The sequence below is a fragment of the Schistocerca piceifrons genome, chromosome 2 (genome assembly GCF_021461385.2).
Source record: "Schistocerca piceifrons isolate TAMUIC-IGC-003096 chromosome 2, iqSchPice1.1, whole genome shotgun sequence".
Classification (NCBI taxonomy): domain Eukaryota; kingdom Metazoa; phylum Arthropoda; class Insecta; order Orthoptera; family Acrididae; genus Schistocerca; species Schistocerca piceifrons.
Window position 1 is genome coordinate 757,232,302 of NC_060139.1, and position 17,103 is coordinate 757,249,404.

Here is a 17,103-nt window from a genome sequence, read left to right on the forward strand (position 1 = left end):
GACATGCTGATCGTTCAAGCCTTACATTTACGAGGACAATGGGGTTCTCTGCGATGATTTTGAAATCTTCTGCACAATATTTATAATACTTTATCGTATCTGTTCAAAAAGAATTACACATAGAGCATTTTCCGAAACTGTGGCGATGTATTTGTTATTGAACATAGCTTATACAAGGTACCATATGAGCATCGGTGAAATAACTGACTTTAATCTCTCAAGTTAATAAATCACCGCAGCAGTAATTGTTCAAGTTATACATACCCATAACTAGTTAACTAAAAATCAATAAAGTAGTAGTTCCTCAGTTTGGCTTCAGTGTAGGATTTTACATACATATCGTCCCCAGGATGTAGGTTGTTATCGTTGAAATACGCATGGAAATATGTCGAAAACGAAGGATTGTATAAATATCTTTCGTTGCTTGCCTACCGATTTGTAATGTCTCTGAACTGAAGCGGTTGCAGAGAGACAGTTAGTGGGGAAGAAGCTGAATGTGTGTGGGTGGCAATATATAAGTATTGGCGAAGCATTTTTACGGAGGCATAAAGACTAAAAATGAGTGTGGAAGAAGAAGTTTTGAGAATTCAAAAGACACTTAATAAAATGACTTCTGGAGATGGCACTGTGGGTTCCTGCTTTTTCTGTTAAATTCCTATCAGTAATTAATAACGTAAATAGCTAATGTATACACACGCACAATTTTGCGTTGGGCCACTGTTTTTGTTACGAACCTCCCTCGTTGGGATTAGTGCTTTAATCCCCTCCATATGAAAAAAATTATTGATATTATCGTGACATCTAAAGACCTTATAGATTTCTTGTATGATATGTATAGTTGTTTGGCGCGAATTCTGTGTTTGATAACATGGGGGTTTTCCATAACAGTGTTACTTTATTTTTTAAAAAATGCTCATTGTTTTGAAGATAGCGGAAAAGAATTAGGTTGTAGGCAATCTTATTTCAGAAAAATACGTTTTTAATTGCATTGCATTCAATAAACCGAACAGTTCCGCGCTGTAATAGTAAGTTGTCGACCAACAAGACATTTTGATTTTTAGTTTATTTGGAATTAAATGTGTTATGTAAACATAAAGTTCAAAGAAGAGCAGTTTTCCCAAACGAATTCCTTTGCCAGAAGAGTTGGTGCGTTTTATGTGTCACCGAAAATACAAAGTTGGTGTAGAAGTATATAGCCCACCCCAGTCATTAATAATACTAAAGATACTATAATTTGATCCAGATCTTAATAAATGCATAAGCTTAATATACGATCTCAAGTCACCATTCGTGGCTCAATTGTACATATTTGTATGAAGGACTGTACCGTTTGATAGTTCGTGTTGAAGAACCTGCCTGCTTGTAGGATGGGGCCTACACAATAAATAAATAAAACTAAGTATTGCTGTTACTCTCATCAGCCTCATCCCTTCCTTCTTATGATGCAATGTGTTCGTTTTGTTATTTTCCTTTAATTCTGCCTGTACACTTGATTGAGCATGCTTCTTCCCCTTGTGTGTTGTTTTCCATTTGTGTTTTTGTTCATTCTCAGTTAAAGACATAGGAACATCGACAGCTGCTCTTCCATTATGAAGTCCTCCATGCAAGGTGCGGTAGTATCTACTATTAAGTGTGAAACAATGTAAATCATATTGATATCAATAAATGATTGCATAAAAAGCACCAAAAATTGTTGTGTGCCATTAGATTATAAGAGAAAACTGTTGTTCTGTCTACAACAGATTCTTAGCAAAAGTGAGTTCGGGAAATAGTATCATATCATCAAAACAACATAACTTATGTGCTTCGTAGCATGAATTGTGCAGGGTACTGGGATTTAGAAATGATGAATTTGAAATTGTGATAAATTTTTATTTTGTGTTTCCAAGCTTCATGCCAATATTTAGTTAGTGAAATCTGTTGGTTTCAAAATCTGTAGGTATTACATAGGTACAAGGAAATTTGTTTGGCAGTCTCAAGAAATGACATTAGAGTGAGTGTATTTTACACATACTGTACGGTCGCAAATTGTATAAATAATTTTGTTGATTGAGCTGTTGTGTTACTGCAATGAGAAGAACTTGTATGAGGTAATGGGAAACTGCTGTGATTCTCTCTCTTCCTCCCTCCCCATTTCTCACCTTTTTTTTCTTAACTTCTGCATAATCTTCCTCATGTCTTAAAATGAATTCATTTGGGAAATGTGAGATGCTACCAACACATTTTATTTTCTAAAGTGCAACAAGTTGCAAGTGTGTAATTTAATTCCAGGGTCAGGAGCAAGCTTTAGACTTACTAAAAGTCTTACAGAAATTGCCAGTGAACTTAGAGGTTTTGACAAAGACAAGGATTGGTATGACTGTTAATGCCCTCCGAAAGTCTAGTACAGATGAGGAAGTGATAAGTCTTTCAAAGACTTTGATAAAAAACTGGAAGAAGTTTCTTTCAGGTATGGAAATAATATATGTGCTCCTGAATTATGAAAGTTTTGGGGTTTGTTCAGTACAGCATCTGTTGGTTTCCAGGATCCAGTACACCAAACAGTAAAGATTCGGGAAACAGTTCCAAAAAGACAAAAGAGAAAGATGAGAAACCTAAGGAGACTGAAAACAAGGAAAAAGAAAAGGAGAAGAAGCCTGTTCCAACGACATTCCCTCCTGTGTCTTCAAATACAACTGATGCAGTTCGTCTAAAGTGTCGGGAATTGCTCGCTGTGGCAATTAGAGGGGATGGTGGTAAGTACTTATTGATTTACTGGATTTATTTGTTTTAGCGTAAAATTTATTATTTGACTTCCAAAATAATTCCAGAAATACCTGAGGGATGTGCAACTCCAGAAGAACTGGCCGAGGAACTAGAAGAAGCAGTCTTTCACGAGTTTCGCAACACTGATATGCGATATAAAAACAGGATACGTAGCAGAGTTGCAAATCTAAAAGATGTAAAAAATCCTGGCCTCAGGATGAATTTCCTTGTGGGGGTCATATCTGCCAATAAATTAGCTGTAATGACAGCAGAGGTAAGAAATTGGAGACTGTGTTATTTGTAAAAGACAGCTTTCATTGTAAAAGCAAGTTTTTGCATTGAGGCAGAGCTTTGTGAAATGTACAATTTTTGCGGTTGTCAATCACTTTTTGCCAAAAAATTACATAATGGCTGATGATCAAAGACATTCTACTTAAATTGTCAGTTTATCCTTCTGGAGTTCTTTCACCAAGTAGTAATGTTTCTGTGTCAGAGTTATCATGTAGCTTTGTTTTGGTAGACATGTTTTTGTTCAAAATCTACATGTCTTTTAGTATGTTGGAGTTTTTCATGCCCAAAAATTGGGAATCGGCATACAATTTTCATCAGCGAACAGGAAGCACAAAATTCTCTCTCTTTCTAATAGCATATGAATGAACAAACTTATTTTTCATGAATATTTCTGGTTTGCTGTATGGAAAACTGATTGTCTATTGATATGTAGGGCACATGACTGTTAAATGTGCTATATATTTTAACTATGGACAACATGATTCCATTAGGTATACAGGAAACATTTCTGGTAGGTGTATTACTAGAGTAGAACTGGTACTGAGTACACGGTAGAAATACTGCCCAAGTTGTTCTTCATTTCCTTACGGTCATTGAAGGGCTACACTTTTGTAAAGGGAAATTTGTGTTGTGAGCATGCTTCTGACGCTTTTTGTGTACATTTATGTATATTGACAACTTCAGAGCTTCCCTTACATCTCGTTGTTACCTTTTCTTTGTAATACGTATTTACCATTCAGTGTAAAATGCTATATCTACATCTATACTCTGCAAACCACCATGAGGTGCATGGCAGAGGGTACGTCTCAATGTAACAATTATGAGGGTTTCTTTCCTTTCCATTATGTATGTAGCACGGGAAGAATGATTGTTTGAAATGCCTCTATGTGTGCAGTAATTATTCTAATCTTATTCTCACGAAATGCATGTGAGTGATGTGTAGGGGTGTAGTATATTCCTAGCATCGTCATTTATAGCAGGTTCTTGCTACTTTATTACAGACTTTCTCGGGATACTTTATGCCGCTCTTCAAGAGTTTTGCAGTTCTGCATCTCTGACACTCTCCCGCAGATCAAACAAACCTGTGACCATTCGTGTTACGCTTCTCTGTATACGTTCAATATCCTGTCTTAGTCCTATTTGATATGAGTCCCACACACTTGAGCCATATTCTACAACCAGTCACTCGAATGATTTTTAAGCAGTCTCCTTTGTAGATGATTGTACTTCCCACTTTTCTACCAGTAAACCGAAGTTTACAGTCTGCTTTACCTTTGGTTGAGACTATTTGATTCATTCTGGGTTGTATTAATCAAAAATTCTTAAAACAATGCACATATGTGAGAAGATATACCATATGCCCATGTCTTGGTTATCACTTGTCGTCATGGTTCAGTGTCAATGCCCTTTCCATTATCTAGGGAAACAGAAACTACATCTTCACTTATGTATGGTGTGTGAAAAAGGTGAGCTGTGTTTCAGTTGAACGTAGTCTCCAGGACTTGAGTTGAGTCTTTGAAAAACTTTGCTTCCTTAGTTAGGGGATCAATTATTACCTATGAGAACAGGTTCATCAGCAGCTAATAACATTTCACATTGAAAGCATGTTTATTGTGCACACACTAAATTACACACAGAGCTAAGCTGCCTACATCAGCAGACAGAGCCCCTATTTATCACATAGAATGTTGTTACATATTACAGTATTCTGTAAATAAGTCAGTTTGAGAACATTCCAGATATCACAAATCTTAAATAAGTGCAGGCTTAAGAATTCAAACCAGTATCCTGCTTGTCCACTGGAATTCAACTATATAACCTCTACACAAAAACAGTCCACACACTGTGTGGCTCCCTGATCACTACAAAACAGCAATCAACAATTTCAGAGTGGAGTACCACTATGTGAAACTTGGGAGTGTGTGGCAAGGGGGTCCATACAACAGTTTCGGGGGGGGGGGGGGGGGGGGCTAGACCTGGGGGTATGGTGTATCTCTAATATTTTTGGAAGGCGAATGGCGATTATAAGTACCCATAAAAAATTTTCATGCAGGTATTACCTTGCACACAGTTGTGGGTGCATTACTCCTTCCTTTAGTAATCTGATGATTTATGGAACTATGACATTTAGTACAGATTTGATGACATTGCATTGAGTGAGGTAGTCTGTGTTCAATATTATTGGCGAATTTCCATTTCTCATCTTGAGAACAAAAGGTCGGTTTCAGTTTGGTGAAATGTAACAATTGCAGGAGAAATTATCGAGTTTCTTGGTAGAAATTGAGGTGTATGTTCCCATTTTAAGAGTCCCTTATGATGGTGTACATACTATCTGACAGGTTGGCAGAGACCTGGCTGCTGGTACCAGTTTCTGAATCTATCAATGGTCTTTGCAAATCCCAATGACCCGTTGTTGGAGTGTCATGGAACGACTTCAGTATGACTGGACATAAATGAGCTGTGATGAAGAGCTATCATTTCCATCCTATTGGGTCATAATTCTATTTGTAGAATATTCCATCCTTACATGAACTCCACTCATGGGTTAGACCTTGGGCCTATTTCGACTGGGCAACCGCTGCCTACAAGGCAGTAAGAGAAGTGATCTGTGATTTTGAGACATGTGATTACCATGTCACCAGTCCCTGTAGCCATTATTGCCAGGTGATGTATCCTGTTGGTTCTGCTGTTTCTTTATTCAAGCAGGTCCTCATTTGATGAGTTGTGAGTGGGCCTCGTACATGACCTGCTGCCTCACAAAAGTCCGAACCTATGACCTTCCACACCAAAGGCAGCATCGCTAACCATTCAACTGTGGAGTCGGTCAATGCTGACTGTTAATATGAATTCTTCTTTGACACCTCTAATGCCTCTGTGGTCTCCAGCAATGTTGGATCTTCCCTTTGTTCACCTGCAATATTCATTAGTCCAGCAATTAATGGGACATCTGTGTTGTGATACTCCTCCTATGGATTGGACTTCTTAGCAACAAATAGTCCAGAGCAAATAGAGACTATCGTGACAAATACAGGGATGGTAACTGTAGGGTTGTTATAGTGAGAATCAATACTGTAACATCCAAACCCACCAAAAATGAAAACAAAATACACCTTTCTTTAAAAAAAAAATGCAAATAAAAATTAGCTTGATGCCCTCATACAAGACAGTCACCACTTCTTCCAGCCTGACTATGTAAGCATAGACCAAGTGTGGTTCGAATTAAAAGAAATAGTATTGATGACAAGAGATGTATACCAAATAGATTAATGATATCTCCTGTGGTACACAATAAAGGTCATAGCACTGTTGCAAAAACAATGAAAAAAAAGAATGCCAAATTTAAAAGAATGCAAATCCCCAAGGTAGGTGAAGTTTTGCAGAAGCTCAAAGTTATCATTACCTTCAATGCAAGATGCTTTTAATAGTTTCCACAATGAAAAACTGTATGGAAATCTGCCGACAGTTGTTGGCAGCCAGCAGTTGTAACCACCAGTGTGGATGGTGCACAGCACATGGTAGTATCGTTATTTTTGTGGGGGTACAAATACACTTGAATGATATGCAGTAGCATAGGCAGTTATTTGCATAACTGGATACAGAGTAGTGTGAGCAGATGCCACCTGGCATGGTCACGAGGTTTACACTGGCCGTGTTACCCCAGTTAGTCTGCCACAGTACTTTGTCCCAAAGCTGCTGTTTAGCCAGCATGAAGTCTGTGGCACTTAGACAGCCACACCCCTGCCCCTGTTGGGAGAAGTAAACGACAGTTGCCAGTTTTTGAAATGTCTGTGGGTCCAGGCAGAACCCTCTCATCATCCTTATGACAACATCACAGTTGTGACTATTTCTTGTGACATCTGGAACGCTGTAGCACTTGTGTCTGGGTGTATGGCGGCCACCACCTGAGTTGACAGAGTTTAATGGTTGGGTGCAAGTCTGTGCAGTAGTGGCTGACAGTTCAGTGACGTCTTCGGCACTCGAGTACGCTGGCTTACATTGCTCGATGGACATGACTTCCTTTCCTTTTCTAGCTGGACAGTCTGTCGTATTGACCTGTTCCATAACTAGGTAGGGCCATTGGCGATGTGGCTCCAAAGTATTACATTATGAGCCTAAAGAGAAGTGTCTGTTTGTTAATGCATGAGGGACGTGTTGATCACAACTCTTCGATCTCTTCCGGGAGTTTGACACGAGTCCTGATGTTTAGTGGACAGGTGTTGCAGGCGAGTGAGAAATCGCTTCCCAAGCATAGGGTCCTGGGTTCAATTCCCAGCAGGGTCAGGGATTTTCACGTGCCTCGAGATGACTGGGTGTTTGAGTTGTCTTCATCATTTCATCATCATTCCTGAAAGTGGTGAAATTCTACTGAGCAAAGGTTGGGAGCTGATAACCGCGAAGTTGAGCACCCCACAAGCCAATCATCATCATCATCATCATCACGAGGAATCACCTTTCAACTGCAGAGGCTCGTCATACACAAGCTCTGCCACAGATGGCTGGTAGTCCTGCAGCACACTGTGCAGTTGGAGCAGTACTAGCAGGAATATGTCCACCCAAGGCCCTGTGGTGTAACATGTGATGGCAGCCTTAAGCAAATGATGAATCATTCTACCATGCTACTAAAAACTGTGTGATATTGTGTCATTCTTTCTAGGTTACTGCAATACATCTGTGCCATTGTATGGAACACCCCTGTCTCCCATTGGCGACTGTGATCAGATGTCACTTTTTCCAGACAGCCGAAATGCTGTAAAATCATGTGACGCGTTCTCTGCAGTCTGTGCTTGCAGTAGTAAAACTTAGGGCTACCTGATGAAACTTTTAGGTGGATGATGAGATCTGCAGCCATCAGTGCCAAACTTGCATTGATCGCAAAGTTTGTGATCTGTGCCTGTACATAGTTTATCACTATGCATTTGTGGCCCTGGGCATATTCATGGGTCCATAAGTGGGAACCTTTCTGCACACGAGGCCATATAAAGTGTTGTGTTACTAGCGTCTTTGAAGCGCAAATGTTAGGATGATGTACTCCATGCAGAGACTCGAATATGCTGTGATGATGCTGTTACATACAGTAATGGCTGGCCTGGGGCTTCATCACAGTAAATTGCTATGCCATCACCTAGCAGTGGCACATGCCACAACTGAAAGACCAGTATTTTTTGCAACATGATCTTCAGTTCTGCAATGTTATCATGTGCAGTTCCCATTTCATTGAAATCTGTTGGCTGAAATAGGCACCTACTCTGGACAGTGTATAAGCGGCCATATTTTTGTCTCCAGTTATGTTCCAAATGTTGGTCATGAACTGAACAATGAAATTCAGATGATTCAGTTAAACAAGATAACAGTTGTTTCAGAGTTGTGAAAATGTGAACATCAGTCATCAGTGTATGTGGTGAAGATTTGGTCTTTGATCATTGCAGGCACTGTGCTGCCTCTCCGTGATTTTTCTTGCATATGGCGATGACTGCCTCCTAGTCATTTGCTCTAAATCCCAGAGGAATTCTTACTACTGGTACACTATTGTTACTTGTCTCATAGCTGATGATGGATTGTATAGTTGGAACTGATGTAACTGTAGTAGCTGTGCTCTCAACTGCTCCAAATTTTCATTTGATGGTGGGATGGTGGCGGGCAGTTGACTTTCATGCTTTGTGGATTGCTGCCATTTGTGTCTCATGGTTTTTCTGTACTCATGCTGTGTCCAAGTGAAGCTAACATTCTCACGTCGAGATCACTACCTGTAGGGTACAAATATTCGTAGACAGTATATAATAGTGCAGAGTTTCATTTGCATAAATGGGTGGAGACAAACACATACTGCTACCGTCTGGCAGGGTCATCGGTTGGGTTCAGTCTGGCATTCTTACTGCAGGCAGTCTGCCACAGTACCAGTCAAATCCCTCACTGATGTTACCGATGCCTTGGTATGAAAATGTGTGATGCGGAGACTACATAATGTTCAGCCTTTGGACATGCTCTAGAAACCTGCAAGAAATAGGTGTCAACAATGTTTTTGCTAGAAACAGGTCTTTCAGGGTCTAGGACTTTGTTTATATTGAGTAATTACAATTTTTTAAAATATGGTATCACTTATCTGTGACTTTTTGTGTCCATCAAATTATGGTACAGAAGTAAGGACCTTGTGCGTGAACGTGTTTTGAATTACAGAACTTTAGTATCTCATTCTCATGCACATTTTCTTCTGTTTTGCTGCCAGAGATACGTATGAGAGATTAGGTGGAGAGTTTCAATCTAAGGATTTCCTACAAATTTCTAAAAGAGCGTGAACTGAGATCAAGATGACTGGATATTGTTGTAGGCTTATTGCACAGATCATCATACAGAGGCAAAAGTTGTCATCAAGTATTGTTTGTTAATTCTCGTTCGAAGTGGAAATATGACACTCACTTTCTCTTGTCAACATTGTCTAAATATTACTGTTAAATCAAGATTGGTTCTGCCATTTGTTGTTACATTACTTTGTTTATATTTATTTCGACTGCAGTTTATGATGTGTTTGAGCTGTGCACAACTCTTCTATGTTTGTCACAAATGAACTAAACATATTCATTTCATCTTTTACAGAAGATGTACCAAAAATATATGCTCTTGTAGCATTTTGATAAACTTTTTGTCTCTGGTGACTTGTCACTATATTTTTAATTTCTGTCTCTGAAGATACAGTCTTGAGACAAGGCCTATTTGTAGAAAGGATGACTAAAATATTTGTTATTTTTGGAGTTGCAGACTACTCATTAAAGACAGTTCATTGATATACGTGTACATTGACATCTACATGACTATTGTGCAATTCACAATTGAATGCCGGGGCAGAGGGTTCATCGAACCACCGTCAACCTATTTCTCTACCATTCCACTCTCGAACAATGCATGGGAAAGTGAAATCTTAAATCTTTCCATGCGAACTCTGATTTCTCTTGTTTTATTATGATGATCATACCTTCCTATGTAAATAGATGCCAACAAAATATTTTCACACACTGAGGACAAAGTTGCTGATTGAAAATCCATGAGAAGGTCATGGTGCAATGAAAAATGCTTTTGTTTTAATAATTGCCACCCTAATTTGCATACCATATTCATGACACACTCCTGCCTATTTGACGATAATACAAAAAAAGAAAGCTGCCGTTCTTTGAACTTTTTTGATGTCAGTCATGTGGAAAAATGTAGTGTAAGCAGTCTTTTTAGTAGACCTTTTGCATTTTCTAAATTTTCTGTCAGTTAATTGCAATCTTTGGTGTATCTTCCCCACAACATTATCTACGTGATCGTTCCAATTTAAGTTATTTGTAATTGTAATCCCTAAGTATTTAGTCCAATTTACAGCCTTTAATTAGTGTGTTTTATCCTGCAACTGAAATGTTGTGGATTCCTTTTAGTATTCATGTGGGTGACTTCACACTTTTCATTATCTGGAGTCAATTGCTCCTTTTTGCACAATACAGATATGTTGTCTAAATTGTTCTGCCATATGTTTTGATTGTGGTAACATGGTAAAAGACAGCAACATCTCTGATCTGCTGCTCATATTGTCTCCTAAATTTATCAGGAACAGCAGAGGGCCTATAACACTTCCTGGGGAATACCAGATATTACTTCTGTTTTATTCGATGACTTTCCATCGATTTCTACGAACTGTTACCTTCTGAATGGAAATCACAAGTCCAGTCACACAACTGAGACAATGCTCCATAGGCACGCAATTTGGTTAGAAGTCACTTGTGATGAACAGTGTTTAAAGTCTTCTGTAAATCTAAAAGTTTGGAATTAATTTAACATCCGCTGTCAATAGCACTCATTACTTTGTGAGAATAAAGATCTAGTTGTGGTTCAAAAGAACAATTTTTTTTTTTTTTTTTTTTTTTTTGCATTTGTGTTGTCTGTTTCTCAATAAATTGTTTTCTTTGACATAACCCATAACATTCGAACATGTTAAAAAGTATTTGCCAAGAATGTTCATTTTTACCACATGTAATGTACACATAGGTATCCCAATTGAATGTTCCTCCATTTTGGTGATCTAAAATTAATTTATGGAACTCATCTGATAATCCAAGTGTATGCTTTTGAAGAATATGCAGGAATTTTGTGTGTAAATTTTCTCTACCCCAGTTTTCTCTGTTGCTGTACTTTGCCCTCCAGTGCAGCAGTGAGTTGCTGGCTTACATTGCTGTCCAGCTCATCACACTGTGTCATGCAAAGAGACATGTAGTGATGCTCATCATGCTGTATCATGCGAAGGACATAGCAATGCTCAAACCGAGCGAGGTGGCGCAGTGGTTAGCACACTGGACTCGCATTCGGGAGGACGACGGTTCAATCCCGTCTCCGGCCATCCTGATTTAGGTTTTCCGTGATTTCCCTAAATCGTTTCAGGCAAATGCCGGGATGGTTCCTTTGAAAGGGCACGGCCGATTTCCTTCCCAATCCTTCCCTAACCCGAGCTTGCGCTCCGTCTCTAATGACGTCGATGTCGACGGGACGTTAAACACTAACCACCCCCCCCCCCCCCCCAGCAATGCTCAATATTGTAATTCTTTTTTGTTTTAAATATTTTGTGGCACACAAGGCACTGAGACAATCATCTTTTTAACAAAAAAGAATTTTCCTTCCCAGGAAAGTGAGAATGGCAAAGTGCTGCTTCTGGAGATTGTCATTACTGCTATCTTTTCTACAAAGTATAGTTGTTTATAAACTGATCACTCAAAGTAACGGTATGTGCTGGAATGACCAAGGAGTATTTTGGAATTAAGTGTTGTCATCTGTCAAATGTGCTGAACAATTTGAGATGTCTGTGTGCAACAAAACAAGACACAAATACCGTGAAATTGGGCAGCCTACCACTTGCGCCTGCTTCTTGAAAGAGCTGCATGTGCCCTTGCCCCATGGGGCAGATTTGAAACAGCTTGAAGTAAATAATTACACCCCAGAAGTAATCTTAGATGAACTATATAAAGCCATTAGTGGGTATGAAGAAAGAAAAGAAACCTGAAGATTTTGGTATTTAGTAGTAATTATTAAGAATAGAAGTAACACAAGAGAAAAAAATCTTGCCAAATTATTTATAAAACGACTGTAAAACAAGACAGTTGCCCACAATTTAACACTGATGTCATTGTTCTGCTTCACAAAAAAGTAGAAAGGAAAGGCATAAAAAATACATTTATTAATCTCTTTTCTGTAATGTCAAAGATATTCGATAAAATTATCATCAAGCATACAGAAAAAACTTTAATCAGGTTATGGAAAAAGCAGACCCAAGAAGTGGCTATAGCACAGCTGCCGTTTGCATATCATGAATGAAATTACAGAGACAACAGTGAGTATGAATTATCACTTGCCTCGTATTCATAGAGTTTGAAACATTTTTGACTCTGTTTCAAGTAATTCTACACTAACAGTCCTCAAGAAACAAGACCCTGATTCAGTATTTGTTAGTAACTGTATATTACACAATGTATACAGCAATGAGACACCTTCCATAAGACTCCCATCAGAATAGTGAGTAATTAAAGAGTTAAAAGAGGAGTCACACAAGGAAATTATGTATCACCAAAACAGCTCTCAGCATCCCTGGAAGAAATTTTCAGTTCCATAAATTAGGAAGAAGAAGATGGAATATGTGTTCAGGGAATGTATTTGAAGCAGCTACATTTTGCAGATGGCACTGTACTCCTTGCCTCTGGATAAACTTCTATAATGAATCAAATAACTTAGCGCAAGTTTGAGCGAGTGTCCTGAAAACCAATACATTGAGAAGGGCATTGTACAAATAAAAGCTTTAGAGACTGTTAAAGATGTTTTGTATTAAGGGCAGTGGACAATAGTGACTAGACAAATGTAAAAAGAAATGAACACAAGTGTAAAAATAATCTGGAATGCTTTTAATAAACTAAACAGGTTCCTTACAATGAAGATTCTGAGCCATCTGGAATATAAAGTTGGCAGTTAATTTATCTTACCAGTTTTCAGTTATGCCACTGAACAAAGACTTTTAATATGAAAACCATTCAAAAACTGGGTGTTGTTCAGCAAGCAATGGAGAGATAAATACTGAGAATTACCAGGAGAGATAGCAAAGTAAACAAATGGATCAGGGAACAAACTTGAACGGAACCTGTAACGAGGGGAATGAAGCAGCTACATTTTGCAGATGGCACTGTACTCCTTGCCTCTAGATAAACTTATATAATGAATCAAATAACTTAGCTCAAGTAATGGTACATATGTAATGGTAGGGAAATAGATAACATCAGAAAATATGCAGAGGCAACAGTAATGCATATAGCTGAAGATTGTAATGAATTAGGTAAGTATAGAGGAGGCCTTTATGTAACAATGAATGATGATGATTTTCCTCTAGTATTCTTTTGTGTTTTGTGAGACACTGAATTTTCATGTAAGTGACCAAATTGTTATATTTTTGTGATGGGCACTAGATGTTTGACATACCAACCATTCATATTTAAATAAGCACTTATGTGTGTGATCTCTCAATTTCTTTTTTTTTTTTAACATGAGATTGTGAATTATATTTGTATTCAGTTGAGAGAGAAACTAATTAAATTTGAAACACATTGCGGGTAACTGCCTTTTGTAGTTACGCACAATGCCTGTCATATTAATGAAAACAGGACCAGAGGTGCAACCATTAATTACAGCTTCAACTTCAAAAGTCATTTGTAACAGCTTTAAAACTTGAACCGATTAGTGCACCTCAAGCACAGCTGTTCTTAAATTTTTGAAGGAAATGGCAAGTGATGAGATGAAGAGCTTAAGGAACAAGTTCTTGAAGGAGTCTATCAATGATGCCCAGCTGGCTACCGTCCAGGGAACAAAGACAGACTTGTTGAAATGTGGCAAGTGCAAGAAGAGGAATTGTACATATAACCAGGTAATCAACTCTAGTGCAGTTTATTTTATTAAAAATTTATGTTTAATAAGAGTGAACAAGTAGTAAGAATTTGAATCTGAACCATTTTTCTCCTTTGGTAAGCTGCACCTACACTATGTAATCAAAAGTATCTGGACACCTGGCTGAAAATGAGTTAAAAGTTCGTGGCACCCTCCATTGGTAATGTTGGAATTCAGTATGATGTTGGCCCACCTTTAGCCTTGATGACAGCTTCCTCTCTCGCAGGCATACGTACAGTCATGGCAGCCCATTCTACAAGGAGTGCTGCACTGAGGAGAGATATCGATGTCGGTCAGTGAGGCCTGGCATGAAGTTAGCGTTCCAAATCATCCCATATGTGTTCTATAGGATTCAGGTCAGGACTCTGTGCAGGCCAGTCCATTACAGGGGTCTTATTGTCGTGTAACCACTCCGCCACAGGCCGTGCATTATGAACAGGTGCTCAATCGTGTTCAAAGATGCAATCGCCATCCCCGAATTGCTCTTCAACAGTAGGAAGCAAGAAGATACTTAAAACATCAATGTGGGCTTGTGCTGTGATAGTGCCATGCAAAACAACAAGGGATGCAAACCCCCTCCATGAAAAACACGACCACACCATAACACCACCGCCTCCGTATTTTACTGTTGGCACTACAGACATTGGCAGATGATGTTCACTGGGCATTCACCATACCCACACCCTGCCATCGGGTCGCCTCATTGTGTACTGCGATTCATCACGCCACACAATGTTTTTCCACTGTTCAATTGTCCAGTGTTTATGTTCCTTACACCAAGCAAGGTGTCATTTGGCATTTACTGGCATGCTGTGTGGCTTATGAGCAACCGCTTGACCGTGAAATCCAAGTTTTCTCACCTCCCGCATAACTGTCAAAGCACTTGCAGTGGATCCTGATGCAGTTTGGAATTCCTGTGTGATGGATAGATGTCGGCCTATTACATATTATGGCCCTCTTCAACTGTCGGCAGTCTCTGTCAGTCAGCAGATGAGGCCGGCCTGCAAGCTTTTGTGCTGTACTTATCACTTCACTATTACATTGGAAACAGTGGACCTAGGGTTGTTTAGGAGTGTGGAAATCTCGCATACAAACGTATGACACAAGTGGCAGCCAATCACCTAACCAAGTTCGAAGTCTGTGAGTTCCGCGGAGCATCCCATTCTGCTCTTTCATGATGTCTAATGATTATTGAGGTTGCTGATATGGATTATCTGGCAGTAGGTGGCAGGACAATGCACCTAATATGAAAAACAAATGTTTTTGGGGTGTCCGGATGCCTTTGGTCACATAGTGTATATCAGGTTGATGATAATACATAACCATATTACAATTGTAATCTTAGCAGTCCATGTGATATAGAAATGTGGTGGAAAAGCTAAACTTTTGTTTATGAGGACCCACTGCACTGGTTTATATATGGCTGTTTCGCACACAGCCCAGCGCAGTGCTGCCTGCGCCATCTGTGCCAATGTGAGGCAGCCTCTGTAGGCCACCCATGGAGGTGTGCATTGTTTAATTATGCGCACTCACTGTATAAGGTTACAGCAGCTGAGATTTGTTTTTTTAGGCACTGGTTTGTGGATGTTTGCAGGCGTGTGTGGCCCAGTTGCCAGCTTAATAAAGATAAAATTGTTTAGACCATATAATACATAGATCTAACAGGTTTCTTATTCTGTATTTTCCAGGTTCAGACAAGGAGTGCTGATGAACCTATGACAACATTTGTGATGTGTAATGAATGTGGAAACAGGTGGAAATTTTGTTAAAAGATCTCTCACAGTAAAACTACTTGAAATGTTCGCATGTTAATTGCCCACGAATGTTAGAGACCTATAACTTGAAGCTAAAATGTGTGTTCATTATCCTTCAGCATGTTAATGTCTCCATTTTATTGCTTACATGATAAGACTTAAACAGTGTAAGATGATTGTACAAATTTAACTTCATTTGGGGTTGTGTGGTGCTAGATTCACATGACACGTTCATGATACTGATCAAAACTGTCCAGAATCAATATAAATTATAAACAAATATTCCACCAGTGATTGATATTCACTTGTCATCAGGTCGTACATCTGTTGCATAAATGTTTCACAGTGGTGTGTAAGCTATCGGAAGCATTCTATAAACTTGTAATTGTATAAAAAAGAATTCCAAATATGATACATGTTTGCAGCATCAGGTTGCTTTTTGTTTTCATAAGTCGTCGTATAAGTAATGCAGTGGTGAGATTGGGTAGCTTCATAAACAATTCTGCACTCGTTTAAATGTAATCAAGAATGTGATTCTTGTAGACCAAGACACTTTAGGGTTAATGAATACTGATGACATGCAGTAAGACAGGTTTACTGTACACTTTCCCATTTATTATTTGCTTTTCCGATTTTTTGTTTTGTTTTTGATGTTTGGTGGTAACTTAATAATCTTCCATTTCATTCCTCCACCCTCCTCCCGCTCTCCCACCCTTCCTCGCTTGCTCCCTCCCTCCCTCCCCATTCAGCATTTTTCTTCTTGAAGAGTAAAAGTAAAATTCTGGGAATTTTTGCTTCTACTTTTCCTTTCAAACAGTTGTTCTCATTTCTGTAGCTGGTATTTCTATACCAGGTAGAGCTTTGTCTATAATCTTTTGTGTGTGTTTTGAGTGAATATTAATGTTATAAAGTCATTACATTTATTGTAGTAACAATAAATTAAGATAAATCTGTTGAAATTTGAGATCCTTGGAGGTCTTGGTGCTACAGTAGGCGTGCACCAGTTTGTGGTCTTGGATACATTTTGATCAGAAATCATGCTTTTGATGTAAATACAAATGTTGCTTTTTTGTGTACTCATTGATGACAATTATGTTTTAATAAAATTTTTTACATACATTGTTTTAATCCCAAGATGAACTTGTGAGCAATGTATCAGACACACTGTATAATATTGAGAATGACATGTAGTTGTGTTAGCTATTACAAATAATATTACATAGAGTGGGTTAACTGAGTTTTCAGTACCTTGTGCACTTTTGTTTGCTATCAGCTCATTGAACTCCGTATCACAGTATCAATTTCTATACAATTTAATGCCAAGTTCTGTGACATCAGTGCTAATGTGTTAGTTAAATATAAACTTCAA

The 17,103-nt window shown here is 38.6% G+C and overlaps 1 protein-coding gene across 2 annotated transcripts; it reads left to right on the forward strand.

Annotated features, from left to right (window-relative positions):
- Positions 1-448: 448 nt before the first annotated feature.
- Positions 449-16,851, forward strand: LOC124777282 (transcription elongation factor S-II). 2 transcript variants are annotated; one of them, XM_047252627.1, is made up of 7 exons: positions 559-627; positions 1,553-1,608; positions 2,272-2,449; positions 2,526-2,735; positions 2,811-3,019; positions 13,814-13,960; positions 15,669-16,851. In XM_047252627.1, exons 3-7 carry the CDS (start codon positions 2,356-2,358, stop codon positions 15,747-15,749), a joined length of 741 nt encoding a protein of 246 aa, XP_047108583.1. In that variant the 5' UTR covers positions 559-627; positions 1,553-1,608; positions 2,272-2,355; the 3' UTR covers positions 15,750-16,851. The 2 variants fall into 2 exon arrangements, with proteins under 2 accessions (XP_047108582.1, XP_047108583.1); XM_047252626.1 differs by lacking the exon at positions 1,553-1,608 and having other exon boundaries at positions 449-627.
- The last annotated feature ends 252 nt before the right edge of the window (positions 16,852-17,103 follow it).

Excerpts from the sequence above, each read along its gene's own strand:
- LOC124777282 (XM_047252626.1), top strand. The coding sequence starts at position 559 with ATGAGTGTGGAAGAAGAAGTTTTGAGAATTCAAAAGACACTTAATAAA. Across the intron at positions 2,450-2,525 it reads CTGGAAGAAGTTTCTTTCAG|GATCCAGTACACCAAACAGT; the intron begins GTATGGAAATAA and ends GTTGGTTTCCAG. Across the intron at positions 13,961-15,668 it reads GGAATTGTACATATAACCAG|GTTCAGACAAGGAGTGCTGA; the intron begins GTAATCAACTCT and ends TGTATTTTCCAG.